This window comes from Aphelocoma coerulescens, unplaced genomic scaffold, assembly GCF_041296385.1.
Source record: "Aphelocoma coerulescens isolate FSJ_1873_10779 unplaced genomic scaffold, UR_Acoe_1.0 HiC_scaffold_143, whole genome shotgun sequence".
In the NCBI taxonomy this organism is placed as follows: domain Eukaryota; kingdom Metazoa; phylum Chordata; class Aves; order Passeriformes; family Corvidae; genus Aphelocoma; species Aphelocoma coerulescens.
In genome coordinates, this window is record NW_027183494.1 from 2,830 (window position 1) to 28,198 (window position 25,369).

Sequence of the window (25,369 nt, forward strand, 5' to 3'; positions counted from 1 at the left end):
GCTCCCATTCACTCCCTGCCCTCACCCAAGATGGCGCCCGCCCTTCGCTCCCATTCACCGCCTGCCCTCACCCAAGATGGCGCCCGCCCTTCGCTTCCATTCACTCCCTGCCCTCACCCAAGATGGCGCCCGCCCTTCGCTCCCATTCACTCCCTGCCCTCACCAAGATGGCGCCCGCCCTTCGCTCCCGTTCACTCCCTGCCCTCACAAGATGGCGCGGCCCTTCGCTCCCATTCACTCCCTGCCCTCACCAAGATGGCGCCCGCCCTTCGCTTCCATTCACCGCCTGCCCTCACCCAAGATGGCGCCCGCCCTTCGCTTCCATTCACTCCCTGCCCTCACCAAGATGGCGCCCGCCCTTCGCTTCCATTCACCGCCTGCCCTCACCCAAGATGGCGCCCGCCCTTCGCTCCCATTCACTCCCTGCCCTCACCAAGATGGCGCCCGCCCTTCTCTTCCATTCACTCCCTGCCCTCACCCAAGATGGCGCCCGCCCTTCGCTCCCATTCACTCCCTGCCCTCACCAAGATGGCGCCCGCCCTTCTCTTCCATTCACTCCCTGCCCTCACCCAAGATCGGCGCCGCCCTTCTCTTCCATTCACTCCCTGCCCTCACCCAAGATGGCGCCCCGCCCTTCGCTCCCCATTCACCGCCTGCCCTCACCCAAGATGGCGCCCGCCCTTCTCTTCCATTCACTCCCTGCCCTCACCCAAGATGGCGCCGCGGCTTCAAGCCCCGCCCTCGGCTCCGCCCCCCCTTCCCGCGCGGGGCACGCCGGGAACGGGGATTCGGGGATTCCCCAACGCGTGAGGCGCGGGAGCGGCCGGAGGTACCGGGGGGGTCCCCGGGGGGTCCCTGAGGGGATTTTGGGGGGGTCCTGAGGGGATTTTGGGGGGGTCCTGAGGGGTCCCCAGGGGACCTTGAGGCTCCTGGGGGAGCATTGGGGGGGTCTCGGATGGGGTCAGGGGTTCAGCGGGTCCCCCTTAGCCCTGGCGGTTCAATGGGGGAGGGTCCCCATCTTGAGGGGGGCACCCCAAAATCGGGGTCTGGGGGAGTGGGGGAGGGTCCCCAAATTAATGGGGGAGGGGTCGCGCTAATTGGGGGCGGGGGGGGGGTCCGCTAAGTGGGGCCTTCATTGAGGGGGAGGTTTGGGGTGGGGTCCCCACAATTTTGCGGGGGGGGGGGAGGGGGGGGCGCTGTGTGGGGATGTCCTGAGGGGGAGGGGGGGGGGTCCCTAAATCCCCCCCCCCCCCAAATTTTACCCAAATCGGGCGGGTTTGGGCTCATTTTGCTTCCGGGGGGGGGAGGGGGGGGGCTAAGAGGGGGCGTGGCTTAAGGAAAGGGGCGTGGCTTGGGGGGCTCCCCCCCCTTTGCAAAATTTGGGGGGACCCCCCCCCAAAAAAAAGGGGGGGGGGAGGGGATCAGGGGGTCCCTCAGGGTCCCCCTTGTGTCCCCTCCCCCCCCCCCCCTCAGGGGTCTGGGCAGCCCCTCCCCCACCCGGAGGGGGTCCCAGGTGCCGGTGCTGCCCCTCCCCCACTGCGACCCCTCCCCAAAATCATGGCCGAGGATTTGGAGCCGCTTTTGGAGGGCGAAGGATTCCTGGATTTGTGGAAAATGTGAGATTTTTGGGGGGATTCGGGGGGGTTTTGGGGGTGTCTGAGGTGGGGGTGGGGGTGGGGAGGGGGCGTCTCGGTGACCTTTGACCTCTGAATTTCCTCCCCTCCCCCTCCAGGCTCCCTGATAACATCAATTCCTTCCCGGAGAATCCGCTGGAATGGGTGAGCGAAAATGGGGTAAAATCACCCAAAAATGGGAAAAATGGTTGGAAAAGGGGTAAAAGGGTCGAAAAAAGAGGGGGGGGGGGGAGGAATTCCGGTGAAAATGGGGTTTTGGTGGGGTTAGAAGTGCTGAAAATGGGGTTTTTTCACTTAAAGTTGGGTCTGGGTGTTGGGGGGTTTCTTAAAAGTTGGGGGTTTCACCCTGAAATTGGGTTTGGGGTGCTGAGATCCCCCAAAAATGGGATTTTTCGACCCAAAAATTGGGCTTGGGTGTGCTGAGATCCCCCAAAAATGGGATTTTTCACCCCAAAATTTAGCTGACGTGTCCTGAATCTTCCAAAAATGGGATTTTTCACCCCAAAATTGGGCTTGAATATCTTGAAATCTTTCAAAAATGGCATTTTTCACCGCAAAATTGGGCTTGGGAGTTTTGAAATCTCTCAAAAATTGGGATTTTTCATCCAAAATTGGGCCTAGCTGTGCTGAGATCCCCAAAAATGGGATTTTTCACCTCAAAAATGGGATTTTTCACCCCAAAATTGGGCTGGGATGTGCTGAGATCCCCCAAAAATGGGATTTTTCACCCCAAAACTGGGCTTGAGTATCCTGAGATCTCCCAAAATTGGGAATTTTCACCCCAAAATTGGATCCAGGTGTGCCCAAGACCCCCTAAAAGGGTCCCGAGTGCCCCAAAACCCCCCCAAAATGACCCCAGACATTCCAAGACCCCCCAAAAATGACCCCAGACACCCCAAAACCCCCCCAAAAGGGTCCCAAGTGCCCCAAGACCCCCCAAAAATGACCCCAGACACCCCAAGACCCCCCCCAAAAAGGTCCCAAGTGCCCCAAGACCCCCCAAAAAGGATCCCAGACACCCCAAGACCCCCCCAAAAATGGTCCCAGATACCCAAGACGCCCCCAAAAAGGGTCCCAAGTGCCCCAAGACCCCCCCCAAAAGGGTCCCAGACACCCCAAAACCCCCCCAAAATGATCTGAGGTGTCCCAAAGCCCCCCCCAAATGACCCAGACATCCCAAGACCCCCCCAAAAAGGGTCCCAAGTGCCCCAAGACCCCCCCAAAATTACCCTAGACATCCCAAAACCCCCCAAATATGATCCCAGACACCCCAAGACCCCCCCAAAATGACCCCAGACATCCTAAGAGCCCCCCAAAAAGGGTCCTAAGTGTCCCAAGACCCCCCCCAAAAATGATCCCAGACATCCCAAGACCCCCCCAAAATGATCCCAGACATCTCCAGACCCCCCCGAAATGACCCCAGACATCCCAAAACCCCCCCCAAAAATGATCCCAGACATCCCAAACCCCCCCAAAAATGGTCCCAGATACCCAAGACGCCCCCAAAAAGGGTCCCCAAGTGCCCCAAGACCCCCCCAAAAAGGGTCCCAGACACCCCAAAACCCCCCCAAAATGATCTGAGGTGTCCCAAAACCCCCCCAAATGACCCCAGACATCCATGACCCCCCAAAAAGGGTCCCAAGTGCCCCAAGACCCCCCCAAAATGATCTCAGACACCCCAAAACCCCCCCAAAAGGGTTCCGAGTGCCCCAAACCCCCCCCAAAATGACCCCAGACATCCCAAGACCCCCCCAAAAAGGGTCCTAAGTGTCCCAAGACCCCCCAAAAATGATCCCAGACATCCCAAAACCCCCCCAAAAATGGTCCCAGATACCCAAGACGCCCCCAAAAAGGGTCCCAAGTGTCCCAAACCCCCCCCAAAATTACCCTGGACATCCCAAGACCCCCCCCAAAATGACCCCAGACACCCCAAGACCCCCAAAAATGATCCCAGATACCCAAGACGCCCCCAAAAAGGGTCCCAAGTGCCCCAAGACCCCCCCAAAAGGGTCCCAGACACCCCAAAACCCCCCCAAAATGATCTGAGGTGTCCCCAAAACCCCCCCAAATGACCCCAGACATCCCAAGACTCCCCCAAAAAGGGTCCCAAGTGCCCCAAGGCCCCCCCAAAATTACCCTAGACATCCCAAAACCCCCCAAAAATGATCCCAGACACCCTAAGACCCCCCCAAATGACCCCAGACATCCTAAGAGCCCCCCAAAAAGGGTCCTAAGTGTCCCAAGACCCCCCCCAAAAATGATCCCAGACATCCCAAGACCCCCCCAAAAATGATCCCAGACATCCCAAGACCCCCCCAAAATGATCCCAGACATCTCCAGACCCCCCCGAAATGACCCCAGACATCCCAAGAGCCCCCCAAAAAGGGTCCTAAGTGTCCCCAAGACCCCCCCCAAAAATGATCCCAGACATCCCAAAACCCCCCAAAAATGACCCCAGACATCCCAAAACCCCCCCAAAAATGGTCCCAGATACCCAAGACGCCCCCAAAAAGGGTCCCAAGTGCCCCAAGACCCCCCCAAAAAGGGTCCCAGACACCCCAAAACCCCCCCAAAGTGATCTGAGGTGTCCCAAAACCCCCCCAAATGACCCCAGACATCCCAAGACTCCCCCAAAAAGGGTCCCAAGTGTCCCAAAACCCCCCCAAAATTACCCTAGACATCCCAAAACCCCCCAAATATGATCCCAGACACCCCAAGACCCCCCCAAATGACCCCAGACATCCCAAGAGCCCCCCAAAAAGGGTCCTAAGTGTCCCAAGACCCCCCCAGAATGATTCTAGGACATCCCAAGCCCCCCCCAAAATGATCCCAGACATCTCCAGACCCCCCTGAAATGACCCCAGACATCCCAAAACCCCCCCAAAAATGATCCCAGACATCCTAAGACCCCCCCAAAATGATCCCAGACATCTCCAGACCCCCCCGAAATGATCCCAGACACCCCAAACCCCCCCCAAAATGATCTGAGGTGTCCCAACCCCCCCCCCAAAATCCTCCCCCCACCCCCAATAACCCCCTCCCCCTTTTCCCCTCTCCCCCCCCCCACAGGAGCTGAGCCCCCTTGGGGTGTCCCCGGAGCCCCCCAGGGGGGTGGAGGACGGGGTGGGGGAGGGGCTGGCGGGTGCCCCCTCCCCCCGCCGAGCCCCCCCCCGCGGCCCCGGTGCCGCCCCCTCCCCCCTCGCCGGTGGTGCCGAGCACGGAGGATTACGGGGGGGGTGCACGACTTCCGGCTGGAATTTCGGGAGACGGGAACGGCCAAATCCGTCACCTGCACCGTGAGTGGGGGGGGGGGCTGGGGGGGGCTGGGGAGGGGTCCTGGGGGGGTTGGGGAGGGGTCCTGGGGGGGCTGGGGAGGGGTCCTGGGAGGGCTTGGGGGGGGCTAGGGGGGCTGGGGAGGGGTCCTGGGGTCTGGGGAGGGGTCCTGGGAGGGCTTGGGGGGGCTAGGGGGGCTGGGGAGGGGTCCTGGGGTCTGGGGAGGGGTCCTGGGGGGGCTGGGGAGGGGTCTTATGGGGGTGGGGAGGGGTCCTGGGGGGGCTTGGGGGCCTGGGGAGGGGTCCTGGGGGGTCTTGGGGGGATGGAGAGGGGTCTTGGGGGGCTGGGGAGGGGTCTTGGGGGGGTGGGGAGTGGTCCTGGGGGGCTTGGGGGGGTGGAGAGGGGTCTTGGGGGGCTGGGGAGGGGTCCTGGGGGGCTGGGGAGGGGTCTTGGGGGGGTGGGGAGTGGTCCTGGGGGGGCTTGGGGGGGTGGAGAGGGGTCTTGGGGGGCTGGGAGGGGTTCTGGGGGCCCTGGGGAGGGGTCTTGGGGGGTGGGGAGGGGTCCTGGGGGGGCTGAGGGCCTGGGGAGGGGGCCTGAGGAGGGGTCCTGGGGGGGCTTGGGGTGGTGGGGAGTGGTCCTGGGGGGGCTTGGGGGGGTGGAGAGGGGTCCTGGAGGGCTGGGGAGGGGTCCTGGGGGGGTTTGGGGGGGTGGGGAGGGGTCCTGGGGGCTGGGGAGGGGTCCTGGGGGGGCTTGGGGGGGGGCTGGGGGGTTGGGGAGGGGTCTTGGAGGGGTGGAGAGGGGTCCTGGAAGGCTGGGGAGGGGTCCTGGGGGGGCTTTGGGGGGTTCTGAGGGGATTTGGGTGCTGAACAAGCTCTACTGGGGGGTTCCCAGCGACTCCCAGTCCCTCCAGTCTCTCCCAGTTCCCTCCCAGTGACTCCCAGTCCCTCCCAGCGACTCCCAGTCACTCCCAGTCTCTCCCAGTTCTCTCCCAGTGACTCCCAGTTCTCTCCCAGTGACTCCCAGTTTTTTCCCAGTGACTCCCAGTCTCTCCCAGTGACTCCCAGTTCCCTCCCAGTGACTCCCAGTCCCTCCCAGTCTCTCCCAGTTCCCTCCCAGTGACTCCCAGTCTCTCCCAGTGACTCCCAGTCCCTCCCAGTGACTCCCAGTTCCCTCCTAGTGACTCCCACTTCTCTCCCAGTGACTCCCAGTTTTTTCCCAGTGACTCCCACTTCTCTCCCAGTGACTCCCAGTTTTTTCCCAGTGACTCCCAGTCTCTCCCAGTGATTCCCACTTCCCCCCCAGTGACTCCCAGTCCCTCCCAGCGACTCCCAGTCCCTCCAGTCTCTCCCAGTTCCCCTCCCAGTGACTCCCAGTCTCTCCCAGCGACTCCCACTTCCCTCCCAGTGACTCCCAGTTCTCTCCCAGTACTCCCCAGTGCTGAACAAGCTCTACTGGGGCGGTTCGTAGTTCCCTCCCAGCGACTCCCAGTCCCTCCCAGTCTCTCCCCGTTCCCTCCCAGTGACTCCCAGTTCCGTCCCAGTCTCTCCCAGTTCCCTCCCAGTGACTCCCAGTCCCTCCCAGCAACTCCCAGTCACTCCCAGTCTCTACCAGTTCTCTCCCAGTGACTCCCAGTTCCCTCCAGTGACTCCCAGTTCCGTCCCAGTCTCTCCCAGTTCCCTCCCAGTGACTCCCAGTCCCTCCCAGCGACTCCCAGTCCCCTCCAGTCTCTACCACTTCTCTCCCAGTGACTCCCAGTTCTCTGCCAGTGACTCCCAGTTCTCTCCCAGTGACTCCCAGTTCCCTCCTAGCGACTCCCAGGTCCCTCCCAGTCTCTCCCAGTTCCCTCCCAGTGACTCCCAGTTCTCTCCCAGCGACTCCCAGTGACTCCCACTTCCCCCCCAGTGACTCCCAGTCCCTCCCAGCGACTCCCAGTCCCTCCCAGTCTCTCCCAGTTCCCTCCCAGTCTCTCCCAGTTCCCTCCCAGTCTCTCCCACTTCCCTCCCAGTGACTCCCAGTTCTCTCCCAGTACTCCCCAGTGCTGAACAAGCTCTACTGGGGCGGTTCGTAGTTCCCTCCCAGCGACTCCCAGTCCCTCCCAGTCTCTCCCAGTTCCCTCCCCGTGACTCCCAGTCTCTCCCAGTGACTCCCAGTCCCTCCCAGTCTCTCCCAGTTCCCTCCCAGTGACTCCCAGTTCCCTCCCAGTCTCTCCCAGTTCCCTCCCAGTCTCTCCCAGTTCCCTCCCAGTCTCTCCCAGTTCCCTCCCAGTGACTCCCAGTTCCCTCCCAGTCTCTCCCAGTTCCCTCCCAGTGACTCCCAGTTCCCTCTCAGCGACTCCCAGTCCCTCCCAGCGACTCCCACTTCCCTCCCAGTCTCTCCCACTTCCCTCCCAGTGACTCCCAGTTCTCTCCCAGTACTCCCCAGTGCTGAACAAGCTCTACTGGGGCGGTTCGTAGTTCCCTCCCAGCGACTCCCAGTCCCTCCCAGTCTCTCCCAGTTCCCTCCCAGTGACTCCCAGTCTCTCCCAGTGACTCCCAGTCCCTCCCAGTCTCTCCCAGTTCCCTCCCAGTGACTCCCAGTTCCCTCCCAGTCTCTCCCAGTTCCGTCCCAGTCTCTCCCAGTTCCCTCCCAGTCTCTCCCAGTTCCCTCCCAGTGACTCCCAGTTCCCTCCCAGTCTCTCCCAGTTCCCTCCCAGTGACTCCCAGTCACTCCCAGTCTCTACCAGTTCTCTCCCAGTGACTCCCAGTTCCCTCCCAGTGACTCCCAGTTCCGTCCCAGTCTCTCCCAGTTCCCTCCCAGTGACTCCCAGTCCCTCCCAGCGACTCCCAGTCACTCCCAGTCTCTACCACTTCTCTCCCAGTGACTCCCAGTTCTCTGCCAGTGACTCCCAGTTCTCTCCCAGTGACTCCCAGTTCCCTCCTAGCGACTCCCAGTCCCTCCCAGTCTCTCCCAGTTCCCTCCCAGTGACTCCCAGTTCTCTCCCAGCGACTCCCAGTGACTCCTACTTCCCCCCCCAGTGACTCCCACTCCCTCCCAGCGACTCCCAGTCCCTCCCAGCGACTCCCAGTCCCTCCCAGCGACTCCCACTTCCCTCCCAGTCTCTCCCACTTCCCTCCCAGTGACTCCCAGTTCTCTCCCAGTACTCCCCAGTGCTGAACAAGCTCTACTGGGGCGGTTCGTAGTTCCCTCCCAGCGACTCCCAGTCCCTCCCAGTCTCTCCCAGTTCCGTCCCAGTCTCTCCCAGTTCCCTCCCAGTCTCTCCCAGTTCCCTCCCAGTGACTCCCAGTTCCCTCCCAGTCTCTCCCAGTTCCCTCCCAGCGACTCCCAGTTCCCTCCCAGTCTCTCCCACTTCCCTCCCAGTCTCTCCCAGTTCCCTCCCAGCGACTCCCAGTCCCTCCCAGCGACTCCCAGTTCCCTCCCAGTCTCTCCCAGTTCCCTCCCAGCGACTCCCAGTTCCCTCCCAGTCTCTCCCACTTCCCTCCCAGTCTCTCCCAGTCCCTCCCAGCGACTCCCAGTCCCTCCCAGCGACTCCCACTTCCCTCCCAGTCTCTCCCACTTCCCTCCCAGTGACTCCCAGTTCTCTCCCAGTACTCTCCAGTGCTGAACAAGCTCTACTGCCGCCTGGCCAAGCCGTGCCCGGTGCAGGTGCGGGTGGGGGGTCCCGCCGCCCCCCGGCGCCCTGGTCCGAGCCGTGGCCGTGTACAAGAAGTCCGAGCACGTGGCCGAGGTGGTCCGGAGGTGCCCCCACCACGAGCGCTTGCGGGGGCGGCGGCGACGGTGAGAGGGGAGCCCCGAAAATGGGGAGGGGGGCCCCGAAAATGGGGAGAGGGGGGCACCGAAAATGGGGGAGGAGAGGGATCCTAAAAAATGGGGAGAGGGGCTCCGAAAATGGGGAGAGGGGCCTCAAAAATGGGGGAGGAGAGGGATCCTAAAAATGGGGAGGGGGGCTCCGAAAATGGGGAGAGGGGCTCCAAAAATGGGGAGGGGGGCTCCGAAAATGGGGAGAGGGGCCCCGAAAATGGGGAGAGGGGCCTCGAAAATGGGGAGGGGGGCTCCGAAAATGGGGAGAGGGGCTCCGAAAATGGGGAGAGGGGCACCAAAAATGGGGAGAGGGGCCTCGAAAATGGGGGAGGAGAGGGATCCTAAAAATGGGGAGGGGGGCTCCGAAAATGGGGAGAGGGGCTCCGAAAATGGGGAGGGGGGCCTCGAAAATGGGGGAGGAGAGGGATCCTAAAAAATGGGGAGGGGGGCTCCGAAAATGGGGAGAGGGGCCTCAAAAATGGGGGAGGGGAGCCCCGAAAATGGGGGAGGGGAGCCCGAAAATGGGGGAGGGGAGCCCCGAAAATGGGGGAGGGGAGCCTGAAAATGGGGAGGGGGGCTCCGGAAATGGGGAGAGGGGCCTCAAAAATGGGGAGAGGGACTCCAAAAATGGGGAGGGGAGCCCTGAAAATGGGAAGGGGGGCCCTGAAAATGGGGAGAGGGAGCCCCGAAAATGGGGAGAGGGGCCTCAAAAATGGGGAGGGGGGCTCCGGAAATGGGGAGGGGGGCTCCGGAAATGGGGAGGGGGAGACCGAAAATGGGGAGGGGGGGCTCTGAAAATGGGGAGGGGGGGCCCCGAAAATGGGGAGGGGGGCCCTGAAAATGGGGAGGGGGGCCCTGAAAATGGGGAGGGGGGCCTGAAATTGGGGAGGGGGGCTCCGAAAATGGGGGGAGGGGAGCCTGAAAATGAGGGAGGAGAGGGATCCTAAAAGTGGGGGAGAGGGACCCCAAAAATGGGGAGAGGGATCCTAAAAATGGGGAGAGGGGCCCCGAAAATGGGGGAGGAGAGGGATCCTAAAAATGGGAGAGGGGAGCCCCGAAAATGGGGAGAGGAGCACCAAAAATGGGGAGGGGGGGCCCTGAAAATGGGGAGGGGGGCCCTGAAAATGGGGAGGGGGGCTCCGAAAATGGGGAGAGGAGCCTGAAAATGGGGAGGGGAGCCCCGAAAATGGGGAGGGGATCCTAAAAATGGGGGAGGAGAGGGATCCTAAAAATGGGGAGAGGAGCACCAAAAATCGGAGAGGGGAGCCCCGAAAATGGGGAGAGGGGCCTCGAAAATGGGGAGGGGGGCTCCGAAAATGGGGGGAGGGGAGCCTGAAAATGGGGAGGGGAGCCCCGAAAATGGGGAGGGGGAGCCCCGAAAATGGGGAGAGGGGCTCCGAAAATGGGGAGGGGGACCCTGAAAATGAGGGAGGAGAGGGATCCTAAAAATGGGGAGAGGGATCCTAAAAATGGGGAGAGGGATCCTAAAAATGGGGAGAGGGATCCTAAAAATGGGGAGAGGGGCACCAAAAATGGGGGAGGAGAGCCCAAAAATGGGGGAGGGGAGCCTGAAAATGGGGGAGGGGGGCTCTGAAAATGGGGAGGGGAGCCCCAAAAATGGGGGAGAGGGATCCTAAAAATGGGGAGAGGGATCCTAAAAATGGGGGAGGAGAGGGATCCTAAAAATGGGAGAGGGGAGCACCAAAAATCGGAGAGGGGAGCCCCGAAAATGGGGAGAGGGGCCCCGAAAATGGGGAGAGGGGCCTCGAAAATGGGGGAGGGGGGATCCCAAAAATGGGGAGAGGGATCCTAAAAATGAGGGAGGTGAGAGATCCTAAAAATGGGGGAGGGGAGCCCGAAAATGGGGGAGGGGGACCAAAAATGGGGAGAGGGAGCCTGAAAATGGGGAGGGGAGTTCCGAAAATGGGGGAAGGGGACCAAAAATGGGGGAGAGGGGCCTTAAAAATGGGGAGAGGGAGCCTGGAAATGAGGGAGGAGAGGGATCCTAAAAATGGGGGGAGGAGACCCCAAAATGGGGGAGGAGAGGGATCCTAAAAATGGGGAGAGGGGCACCAAAAATGGGGGAGGGGAGCCCCAAAAATGGGAGAGGGGAGCCTGAAAATGGGGAGGGGGGCTCCGAAAATGGGGAGGGGGACCCCAATAATGGGGGAGAGGGACCCCAAGAATGGGGGAGGAGAGGGATCCTAAAAATGGGGGGAGGAGACCCCAAAAATGGGGGGAGAGGGATCCTAAAAATGGGGAGAGGGGCCTCGAAAATGGGGAGGGGAGCCTGAAAATGGGGGAGGGGAGCCCGAAAATGGGGAGAGGGGCTCCGAAAATGGGGGAGAGGGACCCTAAAATGGGAGGGGAGACTCCCAAATGGGGGGAGAGGGGCCCCAAAAATGGGGAGAGGGACCCTAAAAATGGGGGGAGGGAACCCCAAAAATGGGGGAGAGTTTGGTTTGGGTTTGGGGTCTGATTTTGGGGTTTGGGGCTTGATTTTGGGGCTGATTTTGGGGTTCTGGGCTTAATTTTGGGGCTGATTTTGGGGTTTGGGATTGATTTTGGGGTTCTAAGTGTGGTTTTGGGGTTCTGGGGCTGATTTTGGGGTTCTGGGCTTAATTTTGGGGCTGATTTTGGGGCTGATTTTGGGGTTTTGGCATCTGATTTTGGGGTTTTGGGCATTATTTTGGGGCTGATTTTGGGGTTCTGGGGTTGATGTTGGGGTTTGGGGCTGATTTTGGGGTTGTGGGGTTGATTTTGGGGTTGTGGGGTTGATTTTGGGGCTGATTTTGGGGTTCTGGGGTTGATTTTGGGTTCTGAGGTTAATTTTGGGGTTGTGGGGTTGATGTTGGGGCTGATTTTGGGGTTTGGGCATCTGATTTTGGGGTTTTGGGCGTTATTTTGAGGTTCTGGAGATGATTTTGGGGCTGATTTTGAGGTTTAGGGTCTGATTTGGGAGTTTTGGGGTTGATTTTGGGGTTCTGGGCTTAACTTTGGGGTTGTGGGGTTGATTTTGGGGCTGATTTTGGGGTACTGGGGTAGATTTTGGGGCTGATTTTGGGGTTCTGGGCTTGACTTTGTGGGGTTGATTTTGGGGCTGATTTTGGGGTCTGAGGTCAGATTTTGGGGCTGATTTCGGCGTTCTGGGGTTGATTTTGAGGTTGTGGGGTTGATTTTGGGGTCCGGGGGTCTGAGGTCAGAATTTGGGGCTGATTTTGGGGTTGTGGGGTTGATTTTGGGGCTGATTTTGGGGTTCTGGGGTTGACGTTGGAGCTGATTTTGGGGTTCTGGGGTTGATTTTGAGGTTGTGGGGTTGATTTTGGGGCTGATTTTGGGGTTGTGGGGTTGATTTTGGGGTTGATTTTGGGGTCTGGGGTTGATTTTGGGATTTGGTGTCTGTGGTCAGATTTTGGGGCTGATTTTGGGGTTGTGGGGTTAATTTTGGGGCTGATTTTGGGGTTTGGGGGTTAATTTCGGGGTTGTGGGGTTAATTTTGGGGTTGTGAGGTTGATTTTGGGGCTTAGTTTGGGGTTGTGGGGTTAATTTTGGGGCTGATTTGGGGGTTCTGGGCTTAACTTTGGGGTTGTGGGGTTGATTTTGGGGCTGATTTTGGGGTTCTGGGCTTGACTTTGTGGGGTTGATTTTGGGGCTGATTTTGGGGTCTGAGGTCAGATTTTGGGGCTGATTTCGGCGTTCTGGGGTTGATTTTGAGGTTGTGGGGTTGATTTTGGGGTTCGGGGTCTGAGGTCAGATTTTGGGGCTGATTTTGGGGTTGTGGGGTTGACGTTGGAGCTGATTTTGGGGTTCTGGGGTTGATTTTGAGGTTGTGGGGGTTGATTTTGGGGCTGATTTTGGGGTTTTGGAGTCTGATTTTGGGGTTGTGGGGTTGATTTTGGGGCTGATTTTGGGGTTCTGGGCTTGATTTTGGCTTCTGGGGTTAATTTTGGGGTTGTGGGGTTGATGTTGGGGCTGATTTTGGGGTTGTGGGGGTTGACGTTGGAGCTGATTTTGGGTTCTGGGGTTAATTTTGGGGTTGTGGGGTGATGTTGGGGCTGATTTTGGGGTTTTGGCATCTGATTTTGGGGTTTTGGGCGTTATTTTGGGGTTCTGGAGATGATTTTGGGGCTGATTTTGAGGTTTAGGGTCTGATTTGGGAGTTTTGGGGTTGATTTTGGGGTTCTGGGCTTAACTTTGGGGTCGTGGGGTTGATTTTGGGGCTGATTTTGGGGTACTGGGGTTGATTTTGGGGCTGATTTTGGGGTTCTGGGCTTAACTTTGGGGTTGTGGGGTTGATTTTGGGGCTGATTTTGGGGGTTCTGGGCTTAACTTTGGGGTTGTGGGGTTGATTTTGGGGCTGATTTTGGGGTCTGAGGTCAGATTTTGGGGCTGATTTTGGGGTACTGGGTTGACGTTGGGGCTGATTTTGGGGTTCTGGAGTTGATTTTGGGGTTAGGGGGTTGATTTTGGGGCTGATTTTGGGGTCTGAGGTCAGATTTTGGGGCTGATTTTGGGGTCCCCCTCAGGCAACGCCCCGGCCCAGCACCTGATCCGGGTGGAGGGGAACCCCAGGCCCGGTACCAGGACGACGAAACCACCAAGAGACACAGCGTGGCCGTGCCCTACGAGCCCCCCGAGGTGACCCCAAAAGCCCCCTGAACACCCCCAAAACCCACCCAGAACCCCCCTGAAGTGACCCCTAAAACCTCCCTGAACCACTAAAACCACCCCAGAACCCCCCTGAACCACTAAAACCACCCAGAACCCCCCAGAACCCCTAAAACCATCCCAAAACCATCCCTAAACCCCCCTGAACCCCTAAAACCTCCCAGAACCCCAAAAACCACCCCAGAACCACCCCAGAACCCCCCTGAACACCCAAAACCACCCCAAAACCCCCCTGAACCCCTAAAACCACCCCAAAACCACCCCAGAACCCCCCTGAACACCCAAAACCACCCCAAAACCTCCCTGAACCCCTAAAACCTCCCTGAACACCTAAAACCACCCCAAAACCCCCCTGAACCCCTAAAACCTTCCTGAACCCCTAAAACCACCCCTAAAACCACCCCAGAACCCCCCTAAAAGCACCCCAAAATCACCCCAGAACCACCCCAAGGTGACCCCAAAAGCCCCCTGAACCCCCCAAAACCACCCCAGAACCCCCTTGAAGTGACCCTAAAACCTCCCTGAACCCCTAAAACCACCCCAGAACCACCCCAGAACCCCTAAAACCACCCCAGAACCCCCCCCCAAACCACCCCAAAACTCCCCTGAAGACCCAAAACCACCCCAAAATCCCCCAAAACCCTAAAACCGCACCAAAACCCCCCTGAACCCCTAAAACTACCCCAGAATCCCCCTGAACCCATAAAACCCTCCCTGAACCCCCTAAAACCACCCCAAAACCACCCCAAAACCCCCCTGAACCCCTAAAACCACCCCAAAACCCCCCTAAAAGCATCCTAAACACCCCTGAACCCCCCAAACCCCCCTGAACTCCTAAAACCACCCCAAAACTCCCCTGAGGTGACCCCAAAAGCCCCCTGAACACCCCAAAACCACCCCAGAACCCCCCTGAAGTGACCCCAAAACCCCCCTGAACCCCTAAAACCACCCCAGAATCCCCCTAAAAGCACCCCAAAGCCACCCCAGAACCCACTGAAGTGACCCTAAAACCTCCCTGAACCCCTAAAACCACCCCAGAACCCCTAAAACCACCCCAGAACCCCCCCCAAACCACCCCAAAACTCCCTGAAGACCCAAAACCACCCCAAAATCCCCGAAAACCCTAAAACCGCCCCAAAACCCACCTGAACCCCCCAAAACCACCCCAGAATCCCCCTGAACCCGTAACCCCTCCCCCGAACCCCCCTAAAACCACCCCAAAACCACCCCAAAACCCCCCTGAACACCCAAAACCACCCCAAAACCTCCCTGAACCCCTAAAACCTTCCTGAACCCCTAAAACCACCCCAAAACCCCCCTGAATCCCTAAAACCTTCCTGAACACCTAAAACCACCCCAGAACCCCCCTAAAAGCACCCCAAAACCACCCCAGAACCCCCCTGAACTGACCCTAAAACCTCCCTGAAACCCCCAAAACCACCCCAGAACCCCCTGAAGTGACCCTAAAACCTCCCTGAACCCCTAAAACCACCCCAAAACCACCCCAGAACCCCTAAAACCACCCCAGAACCCCCCTAAAAGCACCCCAAAACCACCCCAGAACCCCCCTGAAGTGACCCTAAAACCACCCCAAAACCACCCCAGAACCCCTAAAACCACCCCAGAACCCCCCTAAAACCACCCCAAAACCTCCCAGAACCCCTAAAACCGCCCCAGAACCCCCCTAAAACCACCCCAAAACCTCCCAGAACCCCTAAAACCACGACAGAACCCCACTAAAAGCACCCCAAAATCACCCCAGAACCACCCCAAGGTGACCCCAAAAGCCCCCTGAAACCCCAAAACCACCCCAGAACCCCCTGAAGTGACCCTAAAACCTCCCTGAACCCCTAAAACCACCCCAAAACCACCCCAGAACCCCTAAAACCACCCCAAAACTCCCCTGAACACCCAAAATCACCCCAAAATCCCCCCAAACCCTAAAACCGCCCCAAAACCCACCTGAACCCCCCAAAACCACCCCAGAATCCCCCTGAACCCGTAACCCCCCCTGAACCCCCCTAAAACGACCCCAAAACCACCCAAAAACCCCCCTGAACCCCTAAAACCACCCCCAAAACCCCCCTGAGGTGACCCCAAAAGCCCCCTGAATCCCCAAAACCACCCCAAAACCACCCCAAACCCCCCCTGAACCCCTAAAACCACCCCAAAACCACCCCAAAAGCCCCCTGAGGTGACCCCAAAAGCCCCAAAATCACCCCAGAACTCCCCTCAAAGCACCCCAAAATCCCCCTGAACCCCCAAAACCACCCCAAAACCCCACTAAAAGCACCCCAAAACCCCCTGAACCCCCAAAACCCCCCTGAATCCCCTGGGGTGGATTTGGGATGGATTTTGGGGTGGTTTTTGGGGTGGTTTTGGGGTGGTTTTTGGGGTGGTTTTAGGGTGGTTTTTGGGTGGTTTTTGGGGTGCTTTTGGGGTGCTTTTGGGGTGGTTTTTGGGATGGATTTTCGGGTGGATTTGGGGTGGATTTGTGGTGATTTTAGGGTGGATTTTGGGGTGATTTTAGGGTGGATTTTGGGGTGGGTTTTGGGATGGATTTTGGGGTGGTTTTGGGGTGGTTTTTGGGATGGATTTTGGGGTAGATTTGGGGTGGTTTTGGGGTGGATTTGGGGTGATTTTGGGATGGATTTTCAGGTGGATTTGGGGTGGTTTTAGGGTGGGTTTGGGATGGATTTTGGGGCGGATTTGGGGTGGTTTTGGGGTGGTTTTTGGGATGGATTTTGGGGCGGATTTGGGGTGGTTTTGGGATGGATTTTGGGGTGGATTTGGGGTGATTATGGGATGGTTTTTGGGGTAGATTTTGGGATAGATTTAGGATGGTTTTTGGGGTGATTTGGGATGGATTTTGGGGTGGATTTGGGGTGGATTTTGGGGTGGTTTTTGGGATGATTTTGGGATGGATTTTGGGGTGGATTTGGGATGGATTTGGGATGGATTTTGGGCTGGATTTGTGGTGATTTTAGGGTGGATTTTGGGATGGATTTTGGGGTGGTTTTGGGGTGATTTTTGGGGCAGTTTTGGGGTGGTTTTGGGGCAGTTTTGGGATGGATTTTTGGGCAATTTTGAGGTCGTTTGGGGGGGGTTTGGGGTGGTTTTGGGGGGTGATTTTAGGGTGGTTTTGGGGTTGTTTTTGGGGTGGTTTGGGATGGATTTGGGGTGGTTTTTGGGGTGGATTTTGGAGTGATTTTAGGGTGGTTTTGGGGTGGATTTGGGATGGATTTTGGGATGGTTTTAGGGTAGTTTTTGGGCTGGTTTTTGGGGTGGATTTTGGGGTGGTTTTAGGGTGGTTTTTGGGCTGGTTTTTGGGGTGGATTTGGGGTGGATTTTGGGGTGGGTTTTGGGGTTGTTTTTGGGGTAGATTTGGGGTGATTCTGAGGTGGTTTTGGGATGGATTTTGGGGTGGGTTTGGGATGATTTTGGGGTGATTTTTGGGTGGTTTTAGGGTGGGATTTTTGGGTGGTTTTAGGGCGGTTTTGGGGTGGTTTTGGGGTGATTTTGGGGTGGTTTTTGGGATGATTTTGGGATGGATTTTTGGGGTGGATTTGTGGTGATTTTAGGGTGGATTTTGGGATGGATTTTGGGGTGGTTTTTGGGTGGTTTTAGGATGGTTTTTGGATGGATTTTGGGGTGGTTTTGGGATGGATTTTGGGGTGGTTTTGGGATGGATTTTGGGCTGCTTTTAGGGTGATTTTTGAACGGATTTTTGGGGTGGATTTGAGGCTGTTTTTTGGGATGGATTTGGGGTGCTTTTTGGGGTTTTCTCTCCCCTCTAACGGGGTCTCTCCCCCTCTCCAGGTGGGCTCCGACTGCACCACGGTCCTGTACAACTTCATGTGCAACAGCTCCTGCATGGGGGGCATGAACCGCCGGCCCATCCTCACCATCCTCACCCTCGAGGGGCCCGGGTGAGCCCCCCAAAATCCCAGCATCACCCTAAAAACCCCCCAGCCCTCACCCCAAAAACCTTGCGACTCCAAACCCCCAAAAAACCGCATTTTCCTGCCCTAAAATCCCCGGGTTTTTGGCCCTAAAAACGTGGGATTCTCCCCCCCCCCCCCAAAACCTGGGACGCTCCCCCTAAAAATCCCGGGGGGTTCTGCCCTAAAAATTGGGGTTTTCTCACCTTAGGACCCGAAATATCCCAAAATTGGGGTCTTTTCACCCCAAAATTTGGGTCTTTTCACCCCAAAATTTGGGTCTTTTCACCCTAAAATTTGGGTCTTTTCACCCCAAAAATCTCCAACTCCTTGTCCCGAAAACGTGGGGTTTTCACCCCGAAAATTTGGGCTTTCCCTGCCCTAAAATCTGGGATTTTTTTTGGCTCTAAAAATGTGGGAGCACCCCAAAAACCTGGGATCACCCCAAAAACCTGGGTCCCTGTGGGCTTGGGGTGTCCCTGGGTCGAGATTTGGGGGTCCCTGGGTGTGTCAGGGTGGGGTTTTGGGGGTCCCTGGGTGGATTTTGGGGGTCCCTGGGTGATTTTTGGGGTCTCTGGGTGGTTTTTTGGGTTCCCTGGGTGGTTTTTGGTGTCCCTGGGTGGGTTTGGGGTTCCCTGGGTGATTTTGGGGATCCCTGGGTGGATTTTGGGGGTCCCTGGATGATTTTGGAGGTTCCTGGGTGGATTTTAGGGTCCCTGAGTGATTTTTGGGGTCTCTGGGTGATTTTGGGGTCCCTGGGTAGTTTTTTGGGGGTTCTTGGGTGATTTTGGGGTCCCTGGGTGGTTTTTGGGGTCCCTGGGTGATTTTGGGGTCCCTGGGTGGATTTTTGGGGTCCCTGGGTGGATTTTTTGGGGGTCCCTGGGTGATTTTTGGGGTCCCTGGGTGCATTTTGGGGTCTCTGGGTGATTTTGGGGTCCCTGGGTGGTTTTTTGGGTTCCCTGGGTGTATGAGGGTGGGGTTTTTGGGTTCCCTGGGTGATTTTTGGGTTCCCTGGATGATTTTTGGGGGTCCCTGGGTGATTTTGGGTTCCCTGGGTGGATTTTGGGTTCCCTGGGTGATTTTGGGGGTCCCTGGGTAATTTTGGGTTCCCTGGGTGATTTTGGGGTCCCTGGGTGATTTTGGGGTCCCTGAGTGGTTTTTTGGGGGACCTGGGTGAATTTTTGGGGGTTCTTGGGTGATTTTGGGGGTCTCTGGGTAATTTTTTGGGTTCCCTGGGTGATTTTTGGGGTCTCAGGGTGGTTTTTGGGTTCCCTGGGTGATTTTGGGGGTCCCTGAGTGGTTTTTTGGGTTCCCTGGGTGATTTTGGGGTTCCCTGGGTAATTTTGGGTTCCCTGGGTGATTTTGGGGTCCCTGAGTGGTTTTTTGGGTTCCCTGGGTGATTTTGGGGTTCCTGAGTGGTTTTTTGGGGTCCCTGACCCCCGTTGCCCGCAGGGGGCAGACCCTGGGCCGCCGCTGTTTCGAGGTTCGGGTCTGCGCCTGCCCGGGCCGGGACCGGCGCCTGGAGGAGGAGAACCAGCGCAAGAGGGGCGGGGGCGGGGCCAAGAGAGGTGAGGGGCGTGGCCAGTCGAATTTGGGGCGGGGCAAGTGAGATTTGGGGGTGGGCAAGTGAGTTTTGGGTGTGGGCAAGGGAGTTTTGGAGGTGGGCAAGTGAGTTGGGGCGGGGCCAAGCGAGCAGGGGCGTGGTCAACCAAATTTTGGGCGTGGCCAATCAAATTTGGGGTGTGGCCAACCAAATTTTGGGCGTGGCCAACCAAATTTTGGGCGTGGCCAATCAAATTTGGAGTGTGGTCAATCAAGTTTTGGGCGTGGCCAAGTGAGATTTGGGCGTGGCCAAGTGAGATTTGGGCGTGGTCAGTTGAGTTGGGGGCGTGGCCAAGTGAGTTTTGGGGGTGGCCAGGCGAGTTCAGTGCGTGGGCAAGTGAGTTTTGGGTGTGGGCAAGTGAGATTTGGGGGTGGTCAATTGAATTTGGGGTGTAGACAGTCAAATTTGGGGCGTGGCCAAGCGAGTTGGGGGCGTGGCCAATCAGTTGGGGGCAGGGGCAAGCAAGATTTGGGCGTGGTCAGTTGAGTTGGGGGCATGGCCAATCAAGTTTTGGGGGTGGCCAATTGAATTTGGGGCGTGGGCAAGTGAGTTTGGGGTGTGGGCAAGTGAGTTTGGGGTGTGGGCAAGTGAGATTGGGGCGTGGCCAATCAAGTGGGGGCGTGGCCAAGTGAGACTTGGGCGTGGCCAAGCGAGTTGGGGGTGTGGCTAGTTGTGTTTCGGGTGTGGCCAATTGAGTTTTGGGTGTGGGCAAGCGACTTTGGGGTGTGGCAAATCGAGTTTTGGGGCATAACAGGGTAAATCGGGGGCGAGCGAGTTCTGGGTGTGGCCACACGAATTTGGGGTGGGGGCAAGTGAGTTTGGGGTGTGGCAAATCGAGCTGGGGGTGTGCCAGCTGAATTGGGGGCGTGGGCAAGTGAATTTGGGGTGTGGGCAAGTGAGATTTGGGTGGGGCCAAGCGAGTTGGGGGTGTGGCTAGTTGTGTTTGGGGCGTGGCCAATTGTGTTTTGGGCGCGGGCAAGCAAATTTGGGGCGTGGGCAAGTGAGTTTAGGGTGTGGGCAAGTGAGACTGGGGTGTGGCAAGCGAGTTGGGGGTGGGGCTAGTTGTGTTCAGGGCGTGGCTAATCGCGGTTTGGGTGTGGGCAAGCAAATTTGGGGCGAGGGCAAGTGAGTTTGGGATGTGGGCAAGTGAGATTGGGGTGTGACAAGCGAGTTGGGGGTGTGGCCAGTCTAATTTGGGGCGTGGGCAAGTGAATTTGGGGTGTGACAAGTGAGATTTGGGCGGGGCCAAGCGATTTGGGGGCGTGGCTCGTTGTGTTTGGGGCGTGGCCAATCGCGTTTTGGGCGCGGGCAAGCGAGTTTGGGGCGTGGGCAAGTGAGTTTGGGGTGTGGGCAAGTGAGATTGGGGTGTGGCAAGCGAGTTGGGGGTGTGGCCAGTTTAATTTGGGGCGTGGGCAAGTGAATTTGGGGTGTGGGCAAGTGAGATTTGGGTGAGGCCAAGCGAGTTGGGGGCGTGGCTCGTTGTGTTTGGGGCGTGGCCAATCGCGTTTTGGGCGCGGGCAAGCAAATTTGGGGCGTGGGCAAGTGAGTTTGGGGTGTGGGCAAGTGAGATTGGGGTGTGGCAAGCGAGTTGGGGGTGTGGCCAGTTTAATTTGGGGCGTGGGCAAGTGAATTTGGGGTGTGGGCAAGTGAGATTTGGGTGGGGCCAAGCGAGTTGGGGGCGTGGCTAGTTGTGTTTGGGGCGTGGCCAATCGCGTTTTGGGCGCGGGCAAGCAAATTTGGGGCGTGGGCAAGTGAGTTTGGGGTGTGGGCAAGTGAGATTGGGGTGTGGCAAGCGAGTTGGGGGTGTGGCTAGTTGTGTTCGGGGCGTGGGCAATCGCGTTTTGGGCGTGGCCACGCAATTGGGGGCGTGGCCAGGTGAATTTGGGGCGTGGCCAAGCGAGATTTGGGCGTGGCCAATCGAATTTGGGGCGTGGCCTGTGTGGGTGTGGCCAAGCGCGGTGGGCGTGGCTAACGGGGGAGGGGGCGTGGCCAAACGCGAGGTGGGCGGGGCTTAATTGGCGACGAGCGGGGTGGGCGTGGCCAGCCGGAAGGGGGCGTGGTCAACCGGAAAGGGGCGTGGCCTGAATGGGGGCATGGCCTTAAATGGGCGTGACCCGAGTGGGGGGGGCTTGATATGCTAATGAGGGGGGTAGCTCATGAATAATGGGCGTGGCCGTGATGGAGCAGGGGGGGTCTCGGGGGGGGTCTCTGAGCCCCCCTCCCCCACCCACCCCTCCCCCCCCAGCCCTGCCCCCCCTGGGTGAAGCCCCCGAGAGCTCCAAGAAAAGGGTCCTGGAGGCCGAGCCTGAAATCTTCTACCTGCAGGTCTGAGGGATTTGGGGGGTCCTGGGGGGATTTTGGGGGGGTCTGGGGGGGGGTTTGGAGGGGATTTGGGGGGGTCTGGGGGGGGATTTTGGGGGGTCTGGGGGGGATTTTTGCGGGGGTCCGTGGGGGATTGGGGGATTTTGGGGGGTCCGGGGGGATTTTGGGGGGGGTTGGGGGGGATTTGGGGGGGGCTGGGGGGCATTTTGGGGGGGCTGGGGGGCATTTTGGGGGGTCTGGAGGGGATTTTTGGGGGGGTCCGTGGGGGATTGGGGGATTTTGGGGGATCTGGAGGGGATTTGGGGGCTCTGGGAGGCATTTTTGGAGCGTCTGGGGGGGGATGCCCCCAATTTTGGGGGTAGGGGGGCTCTGGAAGGATTTTCAGCCTCCTCGTGACCCCAAATTTTTTTTGGGGTGGGGGGCTCCTTTTGGGAGCCCCTGAGCCCCATTTTTGGGTGGGGTGGGGGGCAGGTGCGGGGCCGGCAGCGCTTCGAGATGTTCCGGATGATCAACGAGGCCCTGGAGGCCACCGAGGGCAGGGGCACGGTGGCCAGGACGTGAGTCCTCAACTGGGGTGGGGGCTGGGGGTCGATTTGGGGGAGCTGGGGGTCACTTTTGGGGGGATTCGGGGGGCTGGGGGTGACTTTGGGGGGATTTGGGGTCATTTTGGGGACCTGGGGGTCACTTTGGGTGGGTTTGGGGTCACTTTGGGGGGGCTAGGAGGGGTTTGGGGTCAGTTTGGGGGGGTTTGGGGTCACTTTGGGGGACCTGGGGGTCACTTTGGGGGGGTTGGGAGGGGGCTGAGGGTCATTTTGGGGGGGATTCGGGGGGCTGGGGGTGACTTTGGGGGCATTTGGGGTCACTTTGGGGGGGGTTTGGGGTCACTTTGGGGGACTGGGAGGGGGCTGGGGGTCACTTTTGGGGGGTTTGGGGTCACTTTGGGGGCCTAGGGGTCATTTTGGGGGGGCTGGGAGGGGTTTGGGGTCACTTTGGGGGGGTTTGGGGTCACTTTGGGGGGAGATTTGGGACAGAATGGGGCCCTGGGGGTGACTTTGGGGGAATTTGGGGTCCTGGGGGTGATTTTGGGGGGGATTTGGGGTCACTTTGGGGTCCTGGGGGTGACTTCGGGGGGGATTTGGGGTCACCTGGGGGGAATTTGGGGTCACTTTGGGGTCCTGGAGGTGACTTTGGGGGGAATTTGGGGTCACTTTGGGGGAATTTGGGGTCACTTTGGGGTCCTGGAGGTGACTTTGGGGGGAATTTGGGGTCACTTTGGGGGGATTTGGGGTCACTTTGAGGGGGCCTGGGGTTCATTTTGGGGGGCCTCTGGATGACTTTGGAGCCGAGTCGGGGTGAAGTGGGAGAGAGAATTAAGGAAACTTGGGGACCCCCAGGGGTCTCTTTAAGGGAATTTGGGGGCTCCAGGATTTTGGGGGACGCTCGGGGAGGGGGTCCCTAAGTGTCTCCCCCCCCCCCCTCGTCCCCTCCCCCACCCTCAGGACCAAAGGGCGCCGCCCGCGGGGGGAGGGGCCGGTGCCCCGTGGGAAAAAGCTGCTGCTCAAGGGGGAGTCGGGGGACTCGGATTGACCCCGCCCCCTTCACCTGGAAGCCACGCCCCCTTCACCTGGAAAGCCACGCCCACCCCTTGAAAAGCCACGCCCACCCCCCGACCACGCCCACCCCATCCCCTCTTCCCATTGGCCCAACCGCCCAGCGGAGCCCCGCCCGATTCGCTCGTAGCCACGCCCCCCCGCCCTGTCAATCAAGTCACGCCCCTTTAGGCCACGCCCACCGACGTTACGTCATCGATTAACCCACGCCCCTCGGAATCAAGCGCCGCCCTCGCTTTTTAGCCACGCCCACTTTGATTAACATATTCCCATATTAATTAACCACGCTCCCTTGGATATGAGCCACGCCCCCCCCAGCCCTGCATGACGTCATCTGCGGTCACGCCCCTCCCCCCCCGCAGGTTTTTTAAGCTTTTTTATACAATAAAGGGATTTTTATACTGCCCCTCCCCCTCCTGAGCGTGGGGGGGGTTCCCAGTTTGGGGGGGGCACTGGGAGCCCAGTTTAGGGTGGGTGTCCCAGTTTGGGGGGGGCACTGGGAGGCCAGTTTGGGGTGGTCCCAGTTCGAGGGGTGGTCCCAGTTTGCGGGGGGCACTGGGAGCCCAGTTTGGGGTGGGTGTCCCAGTTTGGGGGGGGACACTGGGAGCCCAGTTTGGGGTGGGTGTCCCAGTTTGGGGTGTCCCAGTTTGGGGGGGCACTGGGAGCCCAGTTTGGGGTGGGTGTCCCAGTTTGGGGTGTGCCAGTTTGGGGGGGGGGGGCACTGAGAGCCCAGTTTGGGGTGGGTGTCCCAGTTTGGGATGGGTGTCCCAGTTTGGGGTGTCCCAGTTTGGGGGGGGCACTGGGAGCCCAGTTTGGGGTGGGTGTCCCAGTTTGGGGTGTCCCAGTTTGGGGTGGTCCCAGTTTGTGGGGGGGCACTGGAGTCCCAATTTTTGGGGTTCCCAGTTTGGGGTGGTCCCAGTTTGGGGGGCACTGGAGTCCCAGTTTGGGATGGGTGTCCCAGTTTGGGGTGTCCCAGTTTGGGGGGGGCACTGGAGTCCCAATTTTTGGGGTTCCCAGTTTGGGGTGGTCCCAGTTTGGGGGGCACTGGAGTCCCAGTTTGGGATGGGTGTCCCAGTTTGGGGTGTCCCAGTTTGGGGGGCACTGGAGTCCCAGTTTGGGATGGGTGTCCCAGTTTGGGGTGTCCCAGTTTGGGGGGGCACTGGAGTCCCAATTTTTGGGGTTCCCAGTTTGGGGTGGTCCCAGTTTGGGGTGGTCCCAGTTTGGGGGGCACTGGAGTCCCAGTTTGGGATGGGTGTCCCAGTTTGGGGTGTCCCAGTTTGGGGGGCACTGGAGTCCCAGTTTGGGATGGGTGTCCCAGTTTGGGGTGTCCCAGTTTGGGGGGGCACTGGAGTCCCAGTTTGGGGTGGGTGTCCCAGTTTGGGGTGTCCCACTTTGGGGGGGGACACTGGGAACCCAGTTCGAGGGTTGGCCCCAGTTTGGGGGGGCACTGGTGGCCCAGTTTGGGGTGGTCCCAGTTTGGGGGGGCACTGGAGTCCCAATTTTTGGGGTTCCCAGTTTGGGGGGGCACTGGGAGCCCAGTTTGGGGTAACTGGGAGGGGAGGGGTGTCCCAGTTTGGGGTAACTGGGATGGGAAGGGCTGTCCCAGTTTGGGGTAACTGGGAGGGGGCGATTATGGAATGTCCCACTTTGGCGTAACCGGGGGGGGGGGTTGAATCTGCTTTGTCCCAGTTTGTGCTACTGGGAGCCCAGTTGGGGGTAACTGGGACAGCGGGGGGGGTGTAACTGGTCCCAGTTGGGGCTCCCGACTGGGAGGGGGAGGGGTTAAAGGGGGGGGCGGGGCCTCCCCGGCCTCCCAGGCCCCCCCTCCCCCCCCCCATTCCCGGCTCCTGCCAAGGCTCAGCCTGGAAAATTCCTCGTCCCCTTCACTTGACCTTGGAACCACCGGGGGGGGGGGGGGTCGGGGGGGGGGCTGGAATTTGGGGGGGGGGGTCCAGGAATTTGGGGGGGGGGGGTCCAGGAATTTGGGGGGGGTCCAGGAATTTGGGGGGGGTCCAGGAATTTGGGGATCCCCTAAAATGGGGCCAATTCGCCCCAAAAAAGGACCCCGCGATCCCAAAAAGGGGGGGATGGGAAGGTGGGGGGAGGGAGGCACCATCTGGCCGGGATTAAGGGGTGGAGGGCTGGAATGTGGGGGGGGGGGGGTCCAGGAATTTGGGGATCCCCTAAAATGGGGCCAATTAGCCCCAAAAAAGGACCCCGCGATCCCAAAAAGGGGGGGGATGGGAAGGTGGGGGGAGGGAGGCACCATCTGGCCGGGATTAAGGGGGGGGGGCTCGGCGGGGGTCGGGGGGGTCCAGGAATTTGGGGATCCCCTAAAATGGGGCCAATTCCGCCCAAAAAAGGACCCCGCGATCCCAAAAGGGGGGAGGGGATGGGATGGGAAGGGGGGGGGAGGGAGGCACCATCTGGCCGGGATTAAGGGGGGAGGGCTCGGGGGGGGGGGGGGGGGTGGTCCGGGAATTTGGGGATCCCCTAAAATGGGGCCAATTCGCCCCAAAA

At 59.3% G+C, this 25,369-nt stretch overlaps 1 protein-coding gene across 1 annotated transcript; it reads left to right on the top strand.

Moving 5' to 3' along the window:
• Positions 1–750: 750 nt before the first annotated feature.
• Positions 751–23,255, top strand: TP53 (tumor protein p53). The gene is given in 16 exon segments (XM_068998683.1): positions 751–829; positions 1,474–1,616; positions 1,733–1,778; positions 4,704–4,784; positions 4,786–4,872; positions 4,874–4,930; positions 8,493–8,558; positions 8,560–8,661; positions 8,663–8,681; positions 13,232–13,273; positions 13,276–13,343; positions 17,193–17,302; positions 18,767–18,882; positions 21,163–21,242; positions 21,711–21,796; positions 22,739–23,255. Coding segments are annotated over 15 exon segments (1,107 nt in total). The 5' UTR covers positions 751–829; positions 1,474–1,557; the 3' UTR covers positions 22,827–23,255.
• The last annotated feature ends 2,114 nt before the right edge of the window (positions 23,256–25,369 follow it).